The 20885-nt window shown below is 39.9% G+C and overlaps 2 protein-coding genes across 4 annotated transcripts in view; one reads left to right on the top strand and one right to left on the bottom strand.

Moving 5' to 3' along the window:
- Window positions 1–20885, bottom strand: part of Golim4 (golgi integral membrane protein 4) — an 82251-nt gene that overhangs the window by 29268 nt on the left and 32098 nt on the right. For all 3 annotated transcript variants that reach the window (XM_021158755.1, XM_029475264.1, XM_021158754.2), the window contains exons 2-5: window positions 6046–6120; window positions 4479–4528; window positions 2584–2637; window positions 853–1003 (exon numbers count right to left, since the gene is read on the bottom strand). In XM_021158755.1, coding sequence (XP_021014414.1) covers window positions 853–1003; window positions 2584–2637; window positions 4479–4528; window positions 6046–6120 — 330 coding nt within the window. The remainder of the gene's footprint in view (window positions 1–852; window positions 1004–2583; window positions 2638–4478; window positions 4529–6045; window positions 6121–20885) is intronic.
- The window catches only part of LOC110291845, a 41732-nt gene continuing 33025 nt past the window's right edge, over window positions 12179–20885 (top strand). Inside the window, exons 1-2 of the mRNA XM_021159082.1 lie at window positions 12179–12250; window positions 13494–13615. Coding sequence (XP_021014741.1) covers window positions 12179–12250; window positions 13494–13615 — 194 coding nt within the window. The remainder of the gene's footprint in view (window positions 12251–13493; window positions 13616–20885) is intronic.

Here is a 20885-nt window from a genome sequence, read left to right on the forward strand (position 1 = left end):
TGGCTCAGCAGTTAAGAGCACTGACTTCTCTTCCAAAGGACCTGAGTTCAAATCTCAGCAACCACATGGTGGCTCACAATCATCTATAATGAGATCTGATGCCCTCCTCTGGGATGTCTGAAGATAGCTACAGTGTACTTACATATAATAAATTAAAAAAAAAGAAAAGAGATTCTTCCAAAAGCTGTTTCCTATAAATACGACTTTTCTGCTTTCTATCTCTTCTAAGTGTTGTGCGTGCATGCGTGCAGGTGTGTTTTATGTGTATGTGTCTAATTTCTTTTCTTACTAATGACCAGTTGCCTAAAGCATCCTGTATTTACACTTTTGTCTTGGGTGCCAAATTCTGAAGTTGAAATACCTTGGTAGTCAGAAATCACATATGTGTGTCCTCCTATTTTCTGTAATTCTGATTTCATATATATAATTAAAATTTTGCTATATATGAATGTTGCTTTAAAAATAATGAAAAAAAGGAACTGGTTTAGAATTTAAGAGCACTTACTGCTCTTCCAGAGGATCCTGGTTTAATTTGCAGCACCCACAGGCAGCTCACAACCATCACTTACTCCCGTTCTGGGGGGGTCTAATGCCCCATTTGAAGCCTCTAGAGAATTGAGGCACGCTTGTGGTGCACGGACATATGTGCAGGCAAAACACCATTTACATGAAGCAAAAATTAAAAGAGTAAAAACCGAGTGGATTATTCATAAAGGAGATTGCTATTTAGTGTGATTATTAAAGTTAAAAGCATAAAATAATCTAAAGGCCTTAAAGAAGGTCAGGACCACAGTGCTTGTGTGCATTCCTGTTCAAATGGTGTGCAAAGACATCTCTGGCCCTAGCCAATACCTTTTAGCTTAGAAAGTTCTTGTTCCTTTTCTTGCTGAAGCTGCAGGTATCTCTGCTTGTGGTCATTGAACGTTCTACTGAAGTCTTCCCCTTGCTTCCGGTGTTCCTCTTCCAGGTCACTGTGCTGCTTCCTCAGCTCCTCATGCTGACTCTGCAAGATGAACACTTGACAGACATGGTCTCTAAATCACTCAGCGTTTATTTCTTCACTGAGTGGTCTTTCTCGTATGGGAAGGCGAGAATACATGGTAGAATAAGCTCAGTTCTTAAGGTCGGGTTCTGTTTGTCCCTTTAATTTCCTATACTCTTCAACTACTTGAGTAGTCTGAGATCAAGTTCAAATATAAACCTCCTCTTGGTTTTAAACATCAATATGAGTGAGAAGCTAGCCCAAGCTATGAAAAAGGGGGGCGGGGAATCTGAGGCTATTTCCCTGTAGTCATATTATCATAGAAAGGAGATAATAATAAGTTTAACCTTGGCTACTTTGTGTATTCTCTCTAGTTAACAAGCAAGATCAAGGCTTCAGAGTATTCATGGGAGGTTCCAGGATAACTTTAAACTAAGTTATCTAAATCTGAAACTGCTCAAGTACTCTTCATAGTATGGTATTTGCATGTATCTACCACCATGCTTTCAATCCTTTTAGATTACTTCTTCCTAATTCAAGATAAATGCTACGCGAACCACTGATGTTATATTGACTACAATGTCAAAGAAATAATGGCAAGAAAATTCTGTTTACTTTCAATATGCACTCAATTCTTTTCTAGATCTTTTAGAAATACTCAAAGGCAGGAGCATTTACCACGAAGGGCCGCTTTATTCAACATTTCTTTGATTTTCAGTTTAGTAGTGACCCAGTTTGACGGTGACTACAGTAGTGAAGAGGCAGAGGAGACCCTCTTGCCATTGGGGAAAGTAATGAAGTGTTTCTAGAATTCATTTTCATTGATTCAATTTCATATCGGAATTCTACAACATCATTACAAGTTATTTAAATTCCACAGTCTCCAAATGCTTATGTGGCAGGATGGCCTGCTTTAAGTACTGCACTCCTGAAGATGGGAGAGGTTCTAGTTTGAACAGAGGGTGTGTGCCCTGCTGATGGGAATGGATAGAAAGCAGAAAACTAACACCCAGGACTAATGTGGGGCGGAGACCACGGGAGGATTTGAGCATGGTGCTGAGTGCTACCAGGCTGACGGAATCAATGGATCGCTTACTTTCCGTTTTGGGCTTTAGATCTTCCTTTGACACTTAGGAGTGAGTTTTTCTCAAGTCCCAAGGAAAGGAAATATTAAAAATATAAGCTGTGTTCTTCAAGTAGCTAAAAGTGCACCTCTTAGACAGACATTAGTAACACAGACAAAGCTTTGGGGTTCTACACACTCCAGTCTGTGTACAATGAAGGAAAAACCACTGTGAGAGACTAAGCAAACCACAAACTCTAAAGACATCAAAGAGAACAAATATTTTAAAGTAGGTAACCTGAGAGCCCAATTATTATATTAAAAAGTAGGTAATACATTAACCATATTTTTATAAAAAGAAAAAAAAGTAATAATCATGGGAGGTAATAAAACAATTGACAATTTTTAGACAACTATGACAATATTCACCAAGTCAACTTTCTCGAACCCTTCTTGTTTATAATATTAGACATTGTTAACTAGTTCAAATGTCGTCTGCTCCCTTCTTCATTCATACAGGACAGTTTAGGTTACTTACTTTCAGCATCTGATGTTGGACATTCAATGCACTATATCTGCTATTGGAATCTTGCTGTAAATAAATGAAAACCAAATTAATAAAAGATAGCTCATCTTGTTCTTTTGTTGTGAACAGCTTCCTTCCCTAATAAAAGATTTTCATTTTCGCTTTTGTAAGCTAACATAAACTCTATGTTAGAGAGAGCATGTCTTTAGAGACATTTCTTTTATTTCTTTCTTTATTTATTTACTTACTTACTTATCTAGCACTACTGGAGATTGAACCTAGGACCTTGCATATACTAGGCAACCACTCTTCCACTGAGCCACTCCCTAAGAAGTCCCATTTCTTACTTAACAACAGAAATGAGGCTTCAATTTTCTTCTGGATTCCTAAGCTCTGAAAAGATTAGACACACAAGCATAAAATGATAGGTTGACAGGATGCTTAGAAATAGTTTTGGTTTGTTCTCATAATCCAAAGAAGCTGAGAGGCCCAGATATTCAATGAACTTCTGAAAGTTACTATGCATAACTAATACAAGGTGTAGTGCCCAGGACAAGTGGGAGGGGTGGGAGATCCATCAGTAAAGAGCAAACCTCGCTAGTTCAGGCTGTCTTAAGGGAGGAATCGAAAGGCTGCTCTTCCCTCAACTTCAGTGGGTATTCCCATAATCTTCAGTGTAGCTCCACAGTGAGAAACCAGAACCAACACCAGTACTTTACACAGTACTAAAGGGAGAGATGCAGCCTGAACCCAAGCCAATGAGGGCTGAAGTCTCCCTTCTGACCCCAGATTCTAGAACATCCCTGTGATCTAACGGAGCAGCTGTACAGACAGCCCTTCTGGTTCCAACATCCGAGGCTGCCACTCGCTTCTCTAGGGTGAAGGGTTAGCACAGCACTCCCCAGCTGTGCTATCACCACACAGGGGCACTCCCGGGTTTTCTTCTCATAGCTCCTAAAATAAACTACACTTCTGGTTCATCATTCATCCCCTGCCTTATTCTTTATTTCTTTTTTTTTTCTTTTTTCTTTTTTTAGTTTATAAAGAAACTACAATACAAAATATATAATTGTGTGCACCGAAGTCTGGTTGAGGCTTTTAAAAGCAACTTAGAGTTGAAAGTTGAAAATATCCTCCAGGCAATTCAAAGAACTGACTTTTCTCAGCTTTGAAATCACAAACCACAAATGTTTTAATCAATTAACACTCACACATTTCTGTAGGGTAAGACAAAGATTGGATTTTCTCCAGCCAATTTTAACTTTAAAATATTTTTAAATGCCAACACCACTCATTCTGTCCATAATTCATCCTTCAGATTCCTGCATTGTGACAGTTAGTTCTCCTCCTTGATAGTACTTTGTAAGCAAACAGAAGTCTTTCATGTCAGAGAAAAGAGATGCCATGAGCAAATCAAAAGGGAATAGACATGAGCTTCCCTGTTGGCATGCACAGTAGCACACACCTATAATCCCAGCACTAGGGAAGTTAAGGGAGGAGGATCAGAAATTCAAAGTTATCCTCTGCTACTCAATGATTTAGAGGTCTTCTTGGATACACAAGAACCTGTCTCAAATCGTAATCCAGATCCAAACGCAACCAAACAAACCTCATGTGACACAGCGAAGCTACCCCAGTTTATCACTAGTCATCAGCAATGTGACAAGAAGTAAGAAAAGGTAAGTTTTTCTCTTGGTTTCTGTCTTTCTTTCTTTCTTTCTTTCTTTCTTTCTTTCTTTCTTTCTTTCTTTCTTTCTTTCTTTCTTTCTCTTTGTAACCAAAATGTATGTCCACCCTTAACCCATTTATGCTGGTGATAAATGGAGTAAGACATTTTGCAGTGATATTTTTATTTCCCTTAAAGTTCAGGAGAACAAAATAAAAGCCAAAACAGAACAAAGCCTTACCCTTCCTTTGTTAAGTGTTTCTTGTGCTTCTAACTTATAAACAAGGAAATCTAGGAAAGATAAAAGTAGAGAAAGTAAAGTATAAGTTAGTCTATTTAAAAACCTTTAAGCATCTCTGAGGAAAAAAATGCTATATACTTTACTCAGATTTACAAAAAGATAACTTCAGTTTTTTTCAAATCAACATACCTAGTGATTTATGTACATCATTTTACCTCTGGAAGCTTTGGAAAACAGATGACAAAGCTTACAGTTTTCCACTTTCCCTGCTGCCTTCAAACCCTGCATCACCACAATCTATGGCAAGTGACTAATAGCACACTTACAATATCTCTGTGAAATCTGCCTTTGAAAGGGGAGAGGGCGCATTTGAGACAAGGGTGATTTATAGCTACCCACTAGAGGGCACACTAAATTCCTTCAGGAACTGAAAAGACAATCAAGCCATCTTTAATGCTCTGAAAACTTTATTATCCACTAGATGGCTCTATAAAATCACTCTGCAATGGAAGGCCTGGCAAAGACAAGTCTGAAAGCATTTCTCAGAATGATTAAGTCTGTGCATCCTATGAGTCAGGAGAGTGTTACATAGTACCCAGCACCCACCCCACATTCACCAAAGGAGCCAAGGGTTTACATTCCAAGATTCATCACAAAACATGAATAAATAAGACCTAAGAATGCAGATAACTTCCAGTAGCTGGATGCTAGAGTGTACGCTTGCTTCAAAAGCTCTGACAAAAAGCAATCGCATTGCCTGTGTTAAGTGGTAATTCCTAACTGAACAGCTGGGCTAGGCAAATGTTTCATGAACTTATAGTAACACCTGCTTCATTCAGAAGATTCCAGGTAGAGGGTCAACTCACTGAGTTACAAACTTACATAAACAGTGTCATGTTCTAAACAATGTATGTTTTCCAAACCCCAACCATCAACAGAGGTTTGATGCAGTGGGGGAATGTCAGGGTGGGAAGGAAGGAGTGGGTGGAGGTAGGGGGGCACCCTCACAGAGGCAGGGGGAGGGGGCATGGAACAGAGGGTTTCCAGAGGGGAAACCCGGAAAGGGAATAACATTTGAAAGGTAAATAAAGAAAATATCCAATAAAAATATTTAGAAGGGAAGTCATGTGTTAATTCTGATATAATTTGTATGGCAATGTACACACTCCATGAAGGCTGCAGAAACAGAAGGGAAAGTTTCTAAACACAGTCCTGAGCCTCTAATACAGCCGGTTCTCTACAGGAATGAAGGAAATGAAGCCCTTTGAGTCATGACCTGGTGATGAAGCTCACACATCTTCCACTTGCTATCTGTCTTGAGTTCCCAAAGGAGTAGAAAGGGCTACTTCCCCATGACAGACTATATAAAATGTCTGCACTGTGTATAACACATTTATTGACAGCTCCTTCTCGGCCCACTTATAGCACTTGCTTCAGGCAGATTTGAGAGACAGCTTAACAACAACAACAACAAAAAATATAAAACCAAATGTATCATAATTCAAATTCATGATACATCAAAGAAGAGTAGGAGGAAATATCAGGGCACAAGCTCATATTTTCTTACCTTCCTTTGCTTTCTTGTGTTCAAGCCTTTCCTTTTGCAAAGATTTCTCTAATCTTGATCTGTGTTCATATACAACTGGAAGAGAAAGAGTTAAATTTGTCAGGAAACTAAAGGGTCCAGAGTAAAATTAGCAGCAATTTTTAAAACTTAAAACAGTATAGGGCATACATCCTATTAAAATAAAGTCATAAAGGTTCACATTTAGGGCAAAGAAAGCAGGTAGATCTATTTAAATATCTAGATTTGGGGCAAACAATACACATGTAATTAGGCATGATTCTGGGTGGACTCCCTAGCAACACTTACATGTCAGTTAGCTAGAAACTTTTCCCTCTGCTCCCTCTTAACCATGTGTCTCTGCTAGGTCCACTGTATCTCTTCCCAGGCAACTGTGTCCATTTGCATGACTTCAATTGCCGGCCACAAAGCAGTTGCTCTCTCATCCACATCCCCTGCTCTAACATCCCTGGTAAGTTACCAGAGAGATTTTCCCACTCAGTATCCCTTATCTGCAAGGTCACTGTGTTCTGCATCTCCACCAGTGTGAGCTAGACCAATTGCCATCGAAAGCTAAGCAGCACACCAGTAGAGTATTGGAGTCCACACATAAAAGAGACACAAAGAAAGAAGAGGGAGAGACACCCCAAAGAACCTCTGAAAGAAAATGCTCACAAACAGTCAAGTTCACTATCCACGATAGCAAACTGGTGTCTATTCTGGAAGGACTTTCTGCCTTCTCTGCTTTCTGCTTACTGATACACTCTGAAGAAGTCAGGTGCGTGGAGAAGGGAGGAAGCGATACTGTGGAGCGAGCAAGGCAACAGTGCTCACCACAGCTCTTAATGCACTGATGGATGGACATCTGCAGCAAGCAGAAGCTGCAAGTGAGAGAAACTTCACCTTGGAGTGAATGAAATATGATTTATTAAACCAGACTAGATCAGATACAATAATCGGCAAACCAGTGACATATGTACCAGTATAAGCTATTGAAAAATAGTCAGGGGCATTTCATTTTGTTTTAATTCCCAGAGGAGACTGAGAAACCAACAAATGTCTCTCGGACTGTATCTGGGAATGGAAGCCTCGGTTGCAGAGTGAGCAGGCAGTAAGGGCTGAGAAAGGGATAAATTCAATTTCAGATGTACCCTCCAAGTCCTGTTCCGTCAGCATTATGTCAACTATGATCTCATTCTCCAAAGCTAAGCCAATTCCCTTACTCCATTCTTTGATCAGACCCAAGCACCCCTTGGCTATATATAATTCCATCATCTTTGGTCAATAGCTGTCTGTGTACAACACAAGAACTGTCTTCACATAAATGGCTGCTGCCAAAGTTGTCAGGAGCCCAGGAACTCCTTCCTCTCTCCTGCTATGACTGCAGCAGCTGCGGGCACTGCCTGCTTCCCCTCTGCTCTCTGTCACAGCTTCCTGTTACTAGTGACTGGAGCGCTCCTTCCTTTGTCACCTAGACTGATACTAAAAACCCCACCCTGAATGATTGCTGGAACTGGGCAGGGAAAGGTAAAGGTTATACTAGTAATTATGATATGAATACTGTTTATCCACTGCTGGTAATATTACCCTATTTCTTTTTACTTGAAAAATCCCTTTGAAAAGATCACAAGAAAGCATTTTCCTCCATTTCATTAGAATCTGGAAGCCCATATTTCCATAATCGTTCATAAGTATTACAGATAGAAAGACCAGGTAGGGTCATTATGTCTTTCTAGAAAACGTGATCACAACACACACACATAGACACACACACACAGACACATAGACACACACACACAATTATTTTACCATGCATTTCTCAGGCTTTTGAGCTGGCAAACTATCCAGTGGGTTTATTGTTTCTGTTGGAAAAAAGACTACTATTCAATCCCTGTCACTCATCTCTATTTTCCTATTTATACTTTGAAAGGCATTAGTCAAGACGAGCTAAGGGTATACAATGGCAAAGAATGGATATTCTCATAGCCACAAGCAAGTCTAGTGGGGGACAGTGTGAAACAATGGTTCAAATCTGCCATTCAAACTCTTTAATTTGATGTAAGCTGGTACAGGAAAAAGATTTGAAATGTAGGGACTCATGTAAAAAATAATAAAACACTGTAATACTCATCTCCCAAGTTTGTTGAAAGAGGATATACTATTTTTCCAGGCAGTAAAGAATGGAAAAGGGGCTCATTTCCATTTAAAATAAAACAAAACAAAAACAGAAAGGAAAAACTCACAGGGATTTAAAACAACATTCAAGAGCTTCCTTCAACCATTTGGCATTTTAACACCAGCTTTCATCTAAAAGGTACAAAAGAAATGCTGTGTGCATTGATGTCTGGGTGAAAGACTATTTTCAGAAGCTCAGAGCAAAACACTCCAACTCAGAACTGAGAAGCAACTCTTGTCAGCTGGAGAGAGAGTTCAGTGGTATGAGCTTGTGTTGCTCTGGCAGAGGACCCACCCAGGTTTGGTCACCAGAACCCACAGGATGCTTCACAGCCATCAGTAACTCCAGTTCCAGGAGATCAGCACACCCTTTTCTGCTCTTCACAAGCACCAAGCATGGTTGTGGTCCATCTACACACCGGCACAGAAAACCACTCAGATGCATAAAATAGATAAATATTTTATTTTTTTTTAAAAAATAACATTTAAAAACCCTGCAGAAAGCATCACCAAATGTCTTCACTCCTTAAGCCCAGGGGATGGGGGCAAGAGTGCTTTGGCAGGACCAACAACAGTCTGTGATTTTTTTTTTTTTCTTCTCTCCAGATCTGACTCCAATCTACCATTTTACCTTTATAAAACAGGGGCTAAAGCTTGGATGAGAGTCACATATTCAAGTGGTAGGTTTATCATTAATCACATTTTAAACGAACAAATCCGCAGCAGCAGCAGCAGCAGGTCAAAAAGTTTTTATTACCAGTTCTCAGTATGCTGAGAGAGCAAGGAGCAGTTATTAGATGTCTACTTTCATGTTAGACCAGCTTCTGTCTCAATCTAGTCAGAGAGATATAAAAGAGCCCAGTAGCTTGAAATCAAATTAAGATTTACAACTCTGTGAGCAGGAAGGTTCTGGGAAGTGTTAATTGCCCCTCTTCCGTGATGACAGAACTATCCCCCCATTAGCACATGATATTCCTTCCTTCCCTTACTGTGTAAGTACACGCAATGTACACGAGACTGGGCTGTTAAAAAAAAAAAAAACATTAAAAAAGGAAATTGAATTCAAAGCAATACATATCTCTCAGAACAGAATGGTTTAAAAGGCTTTTGAGTAACTTCAGTTCTAAAATCATTTACTTAGGATAATTTGTATGAGCGTGTGTGAAATTCACATTCCTATCCATCCTATGGATGTGTGTGAGTGTGAGTGTGCTTTGAGAGACAAGGCAGACAACAGGCATCTTCTCTGATAGTTCTGTCTTTTCTTTTGAGACAGGACCTTTCTCTGAACAGGAAGCCTGTCTATTGAGTGAGGCTGTCTGACTAATGAAATCTAGGGGATCCCCTGTGACACTGGCACTGCGGGTGTATCAGACATGATCCATGGCCCCTGGCTCTTTATCTGGGTTCTGCGGAAGTGAAAGTGAAGCCTTCATGTCTGTGCAGGAGGTTCTTCGCCAACCGCGTTCTCTCCCCAGGCCCATTATGAGAGTTTAAGAACTACTTTGACCTGTAGGACCAGTGCACTATAGTACAGAAGATGGCGAGTCAACACGAAGATAACATTACAGATAAATTTTCGAGTATCTTTTATTCTTGCTTTTGTAATTATACTCCAGACAAAGTCTGAGCATGAATACAGAAAATCTTAGAAAATCCACGACAAATGAGTGCCTAAAGGAACAGCAGAGACGTCTGCCGGGTTTGATCCGCACAGTGGATCTTCCCTTGGGCTCCCAGACAGGGAGAGGGCACCAGTAAAGCAGAGATAGGGTGCTCCTGCCTGGTCTCCCTCTAGGTGACTTTACACTGTTATGTCAAGGATGTCATCTCACTCCATCCCTCGAGCATGCTGCTAAAGTTTGGATTTTGAATGGATTCTAAGATCCATAGGTTCAAAGCTCGGTCCTAGAGTGACACCAACAGGAGGCAGTGGAACTTTAGCAGGTGTGACCTAGTGAGGGTCCCTCAGTCACTGGAACGTTCTGTGAAGGCGATTTCTACTTGTTCTTGGCTACCAGTAAGAAGTTATTTTTTTCCACATGCCAAAAAAAAAAAAAAGAAAGAAAGAAAAGAAAAGAAAGAAAAAAAACCCCAACAACATACAAATAAACAAAAAACATCAAAACAAACAAGAACAAAGCAAAAAAAAAAAAAGCAAATAAAAAGTAGGGCCAAGCATTATAGTCTGGGACTTTCAAGACTGAGCCCAAGCAAACATTTTCTCTAGAAAAGCTAATTGTCTCGGGTATTTGCTGTACTGGCATGAAGGTAACATACACATCTTCCATTACAACCTTCCCTCCCTGGTGTATAACTTATACTTTAATTTGGTTGTTATCTAACTCTCCTGCGTGTTTAAGACCCAGTCTTTGGGGTAAGGACTTCTCATGTCTTTCATTCACATTCTCAGTGATTCATTTAGTATTCATCTCCCAGCCCCTAGCCTTCTTGCTTCTCCCCGAATGTGGGAGAACCACATTAACCCAGCTGAACACTCTTTTTTCTTCACATATCTGCATAAATGGGTTCTGAATTCCCTTCAGGTTCTCAGGGCTGGGGAGGTGGCTCAGTGCACAGGAGTTCTTATTGGCCTGTGATGGGCACCCACCTGCAAACCACTGAAAGAAACAGAGGCTGTGCTGGCAGACTGTTTATGGAAAGTCTTCAGAGCTGAAAGAGAAGGTACAGCTGCACAGGAGTCTTGCACTGTACAGGGCAAAGCTACATTTTAAAATGCATGCATGGCTGTACATGCACAGGGATTAGAAGTGTACAAGCTGTGACAATCGAAGCAAAAGTTACTCCAAAGAAAAACATATTGTATATAGACTTTATACAGGTACCTTCTTATCTCAGGAGTAGTAGGATTTCAGCCTGACTACTTTAAAATATTTCAAGAAAATAATGAAGACAAGAAAAATAAGAAAGAAGTAGGTAAGTGAAGGAGGGGCCAGAGGAGTTGTTTCTAGACCTTCAAAATGATACAGAGATACACACAAACCCCCTTAAGTTGGAGTAAGCATATATTGTGGTTTAAGTGTAAAATGCCCCCAACAGGCTCATGTGTTTGAACAATTGATCTCCAGCTGGTGGCGATGTTTTGAAAAATTTCGGAGTGTTAGGGAGCAGAGAAAACTTCAGAGAGTATCCGCACATGCTGTCTGCTCTCAGCTTCCATACAGGATGTACAATGTGCCTAACTGCCTTAAGTGACTGTTCCCAAGGCTTCTCTAACATGATGGGTGGTATCTCTCTGAGCTATCAGCCAAAATAAACACTTAATTCTTTACATTGTTTGTCTTCAGATATTTGGCTCCATCAACAAGATAAGTATCTAATTTGGAAGTAAGGGCACAAGGGTTTTTATAAAGAAACAATGGACCTATGTGATTGAAGCAAGCATAAAAGTCAACTTTCATAATCATCCAACTTTTTTACGAGTATTTGCCTCCACAGACACTTTACATACTTCTACCAAAGATACTAAAGTTCAGAATTCAAATCCCAGTTCTTATGTGGTTTCTATATAACAAACAAATATTTATTGATTACACACTATATTCCAGGCATTGTTCTGACATCTGGGACTATGGCCACGAACAGATTTTTTTTTTTTTTAAAGTCTGCCTTCTAGAAAACAGTATTCTTGTCTGACTGAGACATAGATATGGTGAATAGTGAACAAAATAAATACTATATTATATGGTAATTGAAACAGCAAGATAAAAAAAATACTGAAAGATATTGGAAGTGTGAAGAGGGATGGGGAGGCAGGTTTCTCTTTAAGAAGGATTCATTGGGGGCATGGGGGCGTACGCCTTTAATTCCAGCACTCGGGAGGCAGAGGCAGGTGGGTTTCTGAGTTTGAGGCCAGCCTGGTCTACAGAGTGAGTTCCAGGACAGCCAGGGCTACACAGAGAAACCCTGTCTTGAAAAACCAAATGGTGGGAGGGCCGGGATGGGGGGAGAGAAGAAGAAGGATTCATTGGAAGCTAAACTTAAAAGAATTACGGAGATGCAGAGAGAGAACGTGAGTGCTGCAGACAGAAAAGGCAGATCAGAAGCATGCTTGTGCTAAAAGACAGATGTCCAGAGGTCTGAGCGTCTGATTATGGACAGCCTCGGGGACAAAGGCTTGGGAAAGGGGAAACATTGCATAGGCCTCTAACTTTAATCTTTACTCACGTGGATATGGAGAATCATTGGGTTGTTCTGAACAGAAACGTGATGGGAACTTTGTATTAACGAGACTTCATGGGGTACAAGATACAATCGCGGAGTGGTATTGTGTAGCTCTTTCCTCCAAACTGAAGCAATCTTAGTGAAAAGGAGGAGTCTCAAGATCTTAGAGCTAACAAAAAGTGTGCGGCTTAGGAGCTCTGTTAATTACAAAATCCACACAGCTGCTCCCCAGGGAAGAACAGGAACAACTATTGCAGAGAGGAGATGTCACTGAACTACATGTAAATCATACAGGGTGGTCTAGGGATGCAACTTTGGGGGGTTAATGCATGCTAAGTGTAGGCTGTTTGCTGATATCCCTGCCCTTCAGTCACGCATGCTCATTAATGTTACCCCTCGTCCATGTTCCTGTAAGTTATCTCACTGGGGCACTTAGACCGAGCCTGTCAACATTCTAGCACAGAGTGGGAGGGAGCTCAGGGGGCCTCACTCCCGAGGAGCTGTGCATAGTTGATAGCTTCTAGGAAAGGGACAATCAGGGTTTTTTTTTGTTGTTGTTGTTTTTTGTTATAAGTTTGTGGCTCTTGGTGTGTCAACTACATTCAGGAGGACAGTCCTACTCCCAGGAATATATATGGGTAGCACAAATTAGAGTTGGTGGGTAATTTATTTAAAAAAAAAAATGTGAGGTGGGAGTGGATCTGAGGTGATAAGGGAAAAAGTGTGGGTTGATATGATCAAAATACATTCATAAAGTTATCAAAAATTAATAAAATATTTTAAAAATTAAGCCAGGTGGCAAGTTGTTACTTATTGAATAATTCTATTTATACAAAGTTCAAGAGCAAGCAAACAAGTGCTGTGGACTAGCACTTAACATGTGTGTGTGTGTGTGTGTGTGTGTGTGTGTATGTGTGTCAAGCTGAGGGACCTTATCTCAAACTAAAGCAGCAACAACACAAAAGAAACCAAGAACATAAAGCACATTGAAAGAGTCATTTTGTCTATATCTCCTGACATAAGTCGATTTAAACTTGTATGCCGAGTGACATCAATATCAACATAAGTTGAGGTTTTTAATTCTCACACAGTTTCCAGGGGACACAAGTTTGTCTCTTGATATAGACATCGTGAGATTCATGTCATATGACTTTTCTGGAAACATTGTCCTTTCTCACGGTGATGAGGATGGATCGTTGACTTTATTTGTTCGGTGAGAGCACAGTCATGCTTTCTGTTTGGCCAACTCCTAGACTGATTGATTTTGTTTTATTTTTGTGGAAAGCCTTGTTTCCCAAGATATTTTGTATTTGCAATTTTGAGGACACATTCCTGGGAATAAATACCCACTGTTTTTAAATGTTCCCATAGGCTTAAAAAAAAAAATCTGTCAGGTGCCTTCCATAAATATATAACTGCATCAAATGAGGTCACTTTGAGCTCAGGTGTCTTCCTCATACAGATCTGTTACTTGAAACGAAGCAGTGGAGAAGGTACCCAGGGATTGCAGAGGCTCTGTCCTGATTCTAGTGTGAAATGACTTTATTTCAGAGGTCAGAGCACCTGATTATGGCCAGCCTCGAGGGCAAAAGGCTTGGAGAGAGAAAAGGGAAACTTTGCATAGGCCTCTAACTTGGATCTTTACTCACATGAACATGGGGAACCACTGGTTTGTTCTGAACAGAAGTGAGATGGGGGCTTTGTACTAATGAGACTCGTGGGGTACAAGATACAATCAGGGTGTTGTGTAGCTCCAAACTGAAGCATTCCATCCTGGGGGAAAGGAGTTTCGAGATTCGAGAGCTCACATAACTTAATAAGTTATAAAATCAGAAGGCTAATTTTGCAAGAAGAGAACCCTCTCTAGTATGTGAGTATGGTTGACAATCACTGACAAAGGCAGAGGAATACACAAAAGTAAAGGATCTGTAGGTACATAAATCCAGATAGCTGAGTGAATAACTAGAAGTGCATAAAATACATCTAGGAGGATAGGGATTCACTTCATTCCACAAAGGAATTGCTTAGCAGGTATGGGGCACTGGGTTCAGTTCCCAATCCACAACTCTCTGGAGGTAGAGACAATGGAGGCAGGAGAATCAAGAGATCAAGGTTATTCTTGGCCATATACACGTTGAGGTCCAGATACATAATGCCTTGTCTCATACATTAAAACAAACTGCTGTAAATATGTCTATTATCTATCTATCTATCTATCTATCTATCTGTCTAATCTGTTTATCTATCATCTATCTGTCTGTCTGTCTACCTACATATTTATCTAAATAACATGAAAGTAGGTAAAGTTGTCTAGAGGTACAGGAGGGAGGGATTAGAAAAGGGGAAGCATCAGGGTAGGAGTGGGAAGATCCTTGATGTACAATACAGACATGCACAAAACCTTTAGGAAATAAAGAATGAAAATGGACGGAATCATGGGGCCAATATTTATGGTCTTGCTACTTCCTGTCTGCTGCAAGTATAAGCATACAGAAGCATATAGAGTAATCTAAGAACCTCCCAGGCTGCATATCCTTGTCACATTGCATCCCTAAGGCTTTGCATAGAAGTCTCAGAGTTCAAGCCCTGTCTGCCCCCACCCACGGCCACTGCTTAGTTTATTCATCCTGGAAATTTACGTCCCACTCCTGCCAAACTGCTTAGCTACTAATGCTTACTTTAGGAGTGAAGAATCTTAAACCCCGGTTAGTCAGAAGAAAGCTGAGGGCAAATACAAACACAGGGACTCCAAAATTGGCAGTAGGTATCTAACACTCATTTCAGCCGCTTGATTAAAACTCCTGGCAATAAATATCCTTTACTCTCCGCTCACTTGTGGACCCTAACTCCTTTGGGATGACAAGCTGATTAAGTACAGACGTTCTACGACTTTTGAAAGAGAATGTTTATGTTCATATAACAATGTTTAAATAAAAGGGACAGAGCTCTTCCCCGTCTCTCTGCACTATTCTTTTTTTCCTTATATTTACAGAAGATGGGTATTTTATTTTATTTTATTTTTTGGATGGGTCTCTATGGACACCTAGGCCGATGAGTAAGACTGATGTCTGCACTGAGATCACAGGCAGAGCCTCGTTAAGGGAAGGGGAACGTGTCAATCACTAATCTCTGCGCCTCTAGTAAAAGCCCTGAAGTGTAGAAGGCCGAGGTTGCTGGGTGCGACCTGTCAAGGTCAAATACAAGACTTGGTTTCTTTTTCTTCCTTTAAGAAAGGGCACAGTATTTGTAGGAGGTGTGGGTTTTAGAGAGGCTTAGAGGAGATTCTCAGCAATGATCTGAGGATTTGAAGGATTTTGGGAAAGCGTTTCCCGAGCAGCCTTGAGTACTTCCTTCACACTGGCATGTACCAAGTGAGCAGCCCTCTCTCTGTGTTAGCTTTATGAGTGCTCACTGGGGCTTTGAGAGGCAGCAGGGATTCCTCTCCCCGATCCCTTTAAAATGCCCCACATTGTCTCTATGCAGAAACATTTTACTATATTTCATGTATGTATACTGGCCATTTCCACTATACGGTGGGATCACGTAAGAAAATGTCAGTTTCTAGAAATCTGTGCTATCTGCCGTGTGCTGCCAAGGACCAGCCTAGGACTGGAGAGGGGTTCTGAGGGAGAGATGTTTGAGGATAGTGAAACAAAGGACTCAAAGTCAAACTGTGGGGGACAAGCTGATGGCCTATGTTCTGCTCAAGACAGCTTTGTCTTGCCATTCTAAAAAACATCTCTAGATAGTTCACCTCGTGCAGATCAAAAAACCCAGCCTTTTATTTACCTATCATTTCAGTCTTTACTCCATGTTCTCTTTTGATTGTCCCATGAACCAGCATCCCATGACCCCAGCCCCTTGATTCTTAGGAAATGACAGCAAGCACATTTTTTTTTTAACATTGCAAAATAATTCAGATATCTGCCTGCCTTTGTAAAGCATAGATAGTAAGATATTTGGGTAGGACTCTGCCCTGAAATTACCATTCCTACCACACTTGGGCCTGGACCTAAACTCATTCCAGGCTGACTGTAAACTCGGGATTCTGTCTGCCTTTGTATCTCTCTGACGAGCTGGCTCATATTGCAATGGCCTCTGTTTTTCTAGGTCCAAAAAGCCCCTCATATATTTCCTATTGTATCCCTACATTTTGCATAGTTAAGAAATTATATATTTTTGAGCTCATGGTTTCACCATTTTCCCCACAGTCTTAAGGGCTGTCCAGAAGGTCACAGCATTTTACTATTTTTTATCATGGAGTCATTCACCTTGTGAGAGAGGAGAGTCATGTCCTCAAATGAAGAACATGAAAATATGCACATTATTACACAAGCAAGCATTATGCCCACAAAAACCATTAACACTACAGGAGGCCACCTCTCTGCTGGCTCTGTTCCAGGGGCAGGAACCATGTCACCCTGTCACTCTCGTGGCCAGGCTGAATTCAGCATGTAGCCTTGAGTGGAAATCAATGTAGTTTCCTGCAAAGTATTTTTTAAGTGTGGGCAGGAAAATGGCTTAGGTTGGGTAAGGGTTCTTGATCACAGAGCCTGGTGAACATAGCTGTATACCTAGAATCCATGTGATGCAAACAGAGAAGCAATTTCTGCAAATTATCTTCTGAGTTCCACATGTGCCCTGATGTCTGTATGAACACACACAAAAGCACATATGCACACACACACACAGACACACACACAGAAACATACTCTCTCACACTAAATAAGTTTCAGAGTAAAGAAATCCTTGTTAATTGACTAGACTAATATACACTAAAGAATGCCAACTCCAAAGCAGAACCCATGAGCATTATAGCCTTCCTGTCAATTTTTACCTCTAAAATTTACATATTAAGGATATAGATGGCTACATATCAGAACAGATTCTATGAGTTCAATTTAAATCAGCTCTAAATTTGATACAGCTAATTTACACTAACACAGACACTATTATATTCTGCAACTTCAATGTTTTTATATGAAAGACAGAAAATCTAGCAAAGTACATTTGGGATTTTTGGAGAGAAGTACATAAAATCAATAAATAGTATCTCTTGAGAGCATATGACTAGATGATAAGAGAATGACAAACTACTTCTTTCAGCATATCAGCATTCTAGTGAGACTTCCTACTTTTCTTTTCATCTTTATTCCATCACTGGAATGTAGATAAAAATCTACAGAGAATCAAATGGATTAATCTAAGAGTGAAAAACAAAAGGAAAATGAAAGAGAAGCACATAGAGCTAAGAGATCATTAAATGATGATTTTCAAATAGTCTAAAGACAATGACGATGGCCAGAGCCAAGAGCTAACTGATGCTGATCAGTTCTGAGCACAGAGCTAAGAAATCTTACTTTTACATTTCTGTTTTCTATGGAATAAAATTAAATAGGTAGAGATCTGCGTCAAGAACATCTTCCCAATTGTAAAGTTTGAAGGGCACATATTTGTAATAATAAAAAAGAAAAAAAAAAAAGCTTGTGTGAATGTAGACAGTAGCACTCAACTCACAAAAGATTTGTCCACTTCACAACTGTCTGAAAGAGCTATGCACATTCACTGGGAAGAACCTGTCAAATTTTGATCATTTCTTAGCCAAGCAATACCCTGGTGATGGTTTCTGGAAGTTGGGAGATTACATTCCCTATCTTAGCTACTGTTCTATTGCTGTGAAGAGACACTGTGACTAAGACAACATAAAATAAAGGTTTCAAATGAAGGTTTGCACACTTTCAGAGGGCTAGTCCATGATCACCATGGTAGGCATGGTGCTGCAGCAGTCTTTGAGAGCTTACATGTTGACACAACAACCATGAGACAGAGAAAGATTGCCAATGGTGTGGACTTATGAAACCCCAAAGCTCACCCTTAGTGACACACATCCTCCAAAAAGATCACATCTGCTAATTGTTCCGAGTTTCACCAGCTGGAAACCAATTATTCAAAAATGTGAGTCTATGGGTCTATTCCTATTCAAACTCCCAGTCAGGTGCACTGTCTCAAGGGCAAATGACAGATACTTATCAAGGTCCTATTTTGCTCAGCTGTCATTTGGGATAGGTGTGTTGAATGCATTATTGACTTGTGATATTCTGAACTTGTGATGAGTCTATCAGGTGATCCTATTGTGTGCTGAGGTGTACCTACAATGGCACCAGCCAAACCAATAAAATGACTTAATTCAAACTGGCTTTTAATACTCTTTGGGACTTAAGTTTGAACAGGAGCAGAAATACCCAGTTTAGAAGAACACTGAAGGCTCTGATTGTTAGAAAAGGGTCGGTGGCGAAGGAAGTCATTCTGTTTTATTTGTCACCGATGATTTTCAATAACTTGAAACTACTACATATTAACATAATCTAAGACCATCATTATTAAAGTGCCATTTGAGTGCCTATTCTAGTATACACTCGATATGCTTTTCATATATATATGAACATACATAATACATATGAATTACACACACATATATATATATACATATATATATATCCTCAAATTTCATCACTGACAAAATGGAACATCCTATCAAGCAACTTCTGGGGCTTCTTCCTGCTCTGTCACTCTCTTATTCTTTGAAATGGCTTAGCAGGCAAAGATATGGGCACCAGAATTATGAAAGGCCTTGGGTAAATAATTCTATCTTCAATCTAACAGTAAACCTCAGAAACAATGATGGCCTGAGAAGAACCAAAGGCTCAGCAAGTGACAGGAAAGCCAAGCCTAGGAGAAGCCAACTCTCTTTAGCTGATGGTTTAAGGCCCTTGATGAGAGTTGAAGGACTTGAAGGACTTGTGGTCCCCTTTCCTCTGCAGAGCATTGTTTTAATAGCTACTAAAAAATTCCAAGAAGTTGAAAACAGGAAAGCTCTGCCAGGCACAAAATAATCTCACAGGTTCCAGGCTCTGCAGGTCAACATTCATTTGGAGGAGCTGCCTCACATTGTTATGTTACATTTTCATTTCCAAGCAATCCATAGTAAAATTAATTATAGCCAAAGCTTTTAAGCAAAGTCTCATTAGCACATTAGACAGTCCACCTTTGTTTTACACAGTTTTTTTTTTTTTTCATGGACAAAAGGTAAATTAGAATTTCTCAGGGACAGTAAACCATAATCCACTAATGGTCTGTTCAATTCTTTATCATCTTGTAGATAAACTCTCACGAAGAGGTTAAATGTATTTGCAGATGAGTGTCCATGTATTCAGAAGAAAACTGTCCTTTAAAATGCACTTCAGTGGTAATCACAATAAATTATACTTTCATGGTCCATTTCAGTGTGTATACAAAGAACTTTTATGTCCAATTCACACTAATTAAGGGTGGGGATATATAAGATGCTAATTAGAAATTACGGCTATCTGCTCATTAGAGGATCTTGAACCAATCTTGAGCTATTAGCTCATCGTATATTTATAGTACTTAAAAATGCAATTACTTGAAAATCATTACATTTGGGGGCAGTGAGTCAGTATGGTTTAGGTCTTCTTTTATTGTTTCTGCTTAAAATACTTCTTATGGCAATTTTGGATCATCAAGAGTGTGAGGAAGAAAGGTGGCTATTGTCCTCAAATTTACCCTTAAATCATTTATACACCATGTCACCTAGATGATAAAGCTGCATTAATGCAAGTGAGAAAGACAGGACAATATGCAGTTAATATTCATGGTTGCCTCTTACATCCTTCGAGAACACACTCATTCACCTCATTTTCTGTTTGACCTTGTAAAGGACCCACCTGTGGCTCCTATTACTTACTCTGTGACGACATGAAAAAAAAAATACTGTGCTTGCAAGTAGCTCAGAGTCCAATCCTTCAGTAACATACATTTTTGAATCAAGAATTTCCCCGCCTCCATCCACCCTGAATCACGGCAACGAGCCAAGGAATACATACTGAGTAGTTACCTAAATGGAGATGCAATTAGCATTATGTGTAGGTAAACACAAATTCTGGAAATTTAGCATTACCACAGAAATTAATTCATTCATCTAATATAAAATACTAAAAAGTATAAATAAGCCCTTTTTGTAATGGTTTGACTGTTTCTTCAGGACGTGTGTTGAAAAGTCAATTACTAATAAAATAAGCATAAATATTATAAGACTTTAAAGCAACATTTCTAGGACATCTGCATTCACTGCCTAGAACTATTCTTATACTCCTCAGACCTAGAGCTGAGGCTCAAATAGGCCCAGGTTTAGCTCTAGCAAGCACAAGCCATAAACTTGGCAACATCTACAAAGGGTTTATTTTACACGTGTGCAGAATATGAGATCATGGAACCATGGCAGTGACTCTTAGACTTCAAGGGCCATATAAAAAGGGCTGTGAAAATCTTACTCCAAGGGCACAATCAGAATTGAGACTAGAGAAATGCCCAGTGGAGTTGAAGAGTGGAACAGCACGTGAGTCTACAGATCTATAGAATTTCAACACACTAATGGAGCCTAGGAGCACTGTGGCACAAGACTC

The sequence above is a fragment of the Mus caroli genome, chromosome 3 (genome assembly GCF_900094665.2).
Source record: "Mus caroli chromosome 3, CAROLI_EIJ_v1.1, whole genome shotgun sequence".
Classification (NCBI taxonomy): Eukaryota; Metazoa; Chordata; class Mammalia; order Rodentia; family Muridae; genus Mus; species Mus caroli.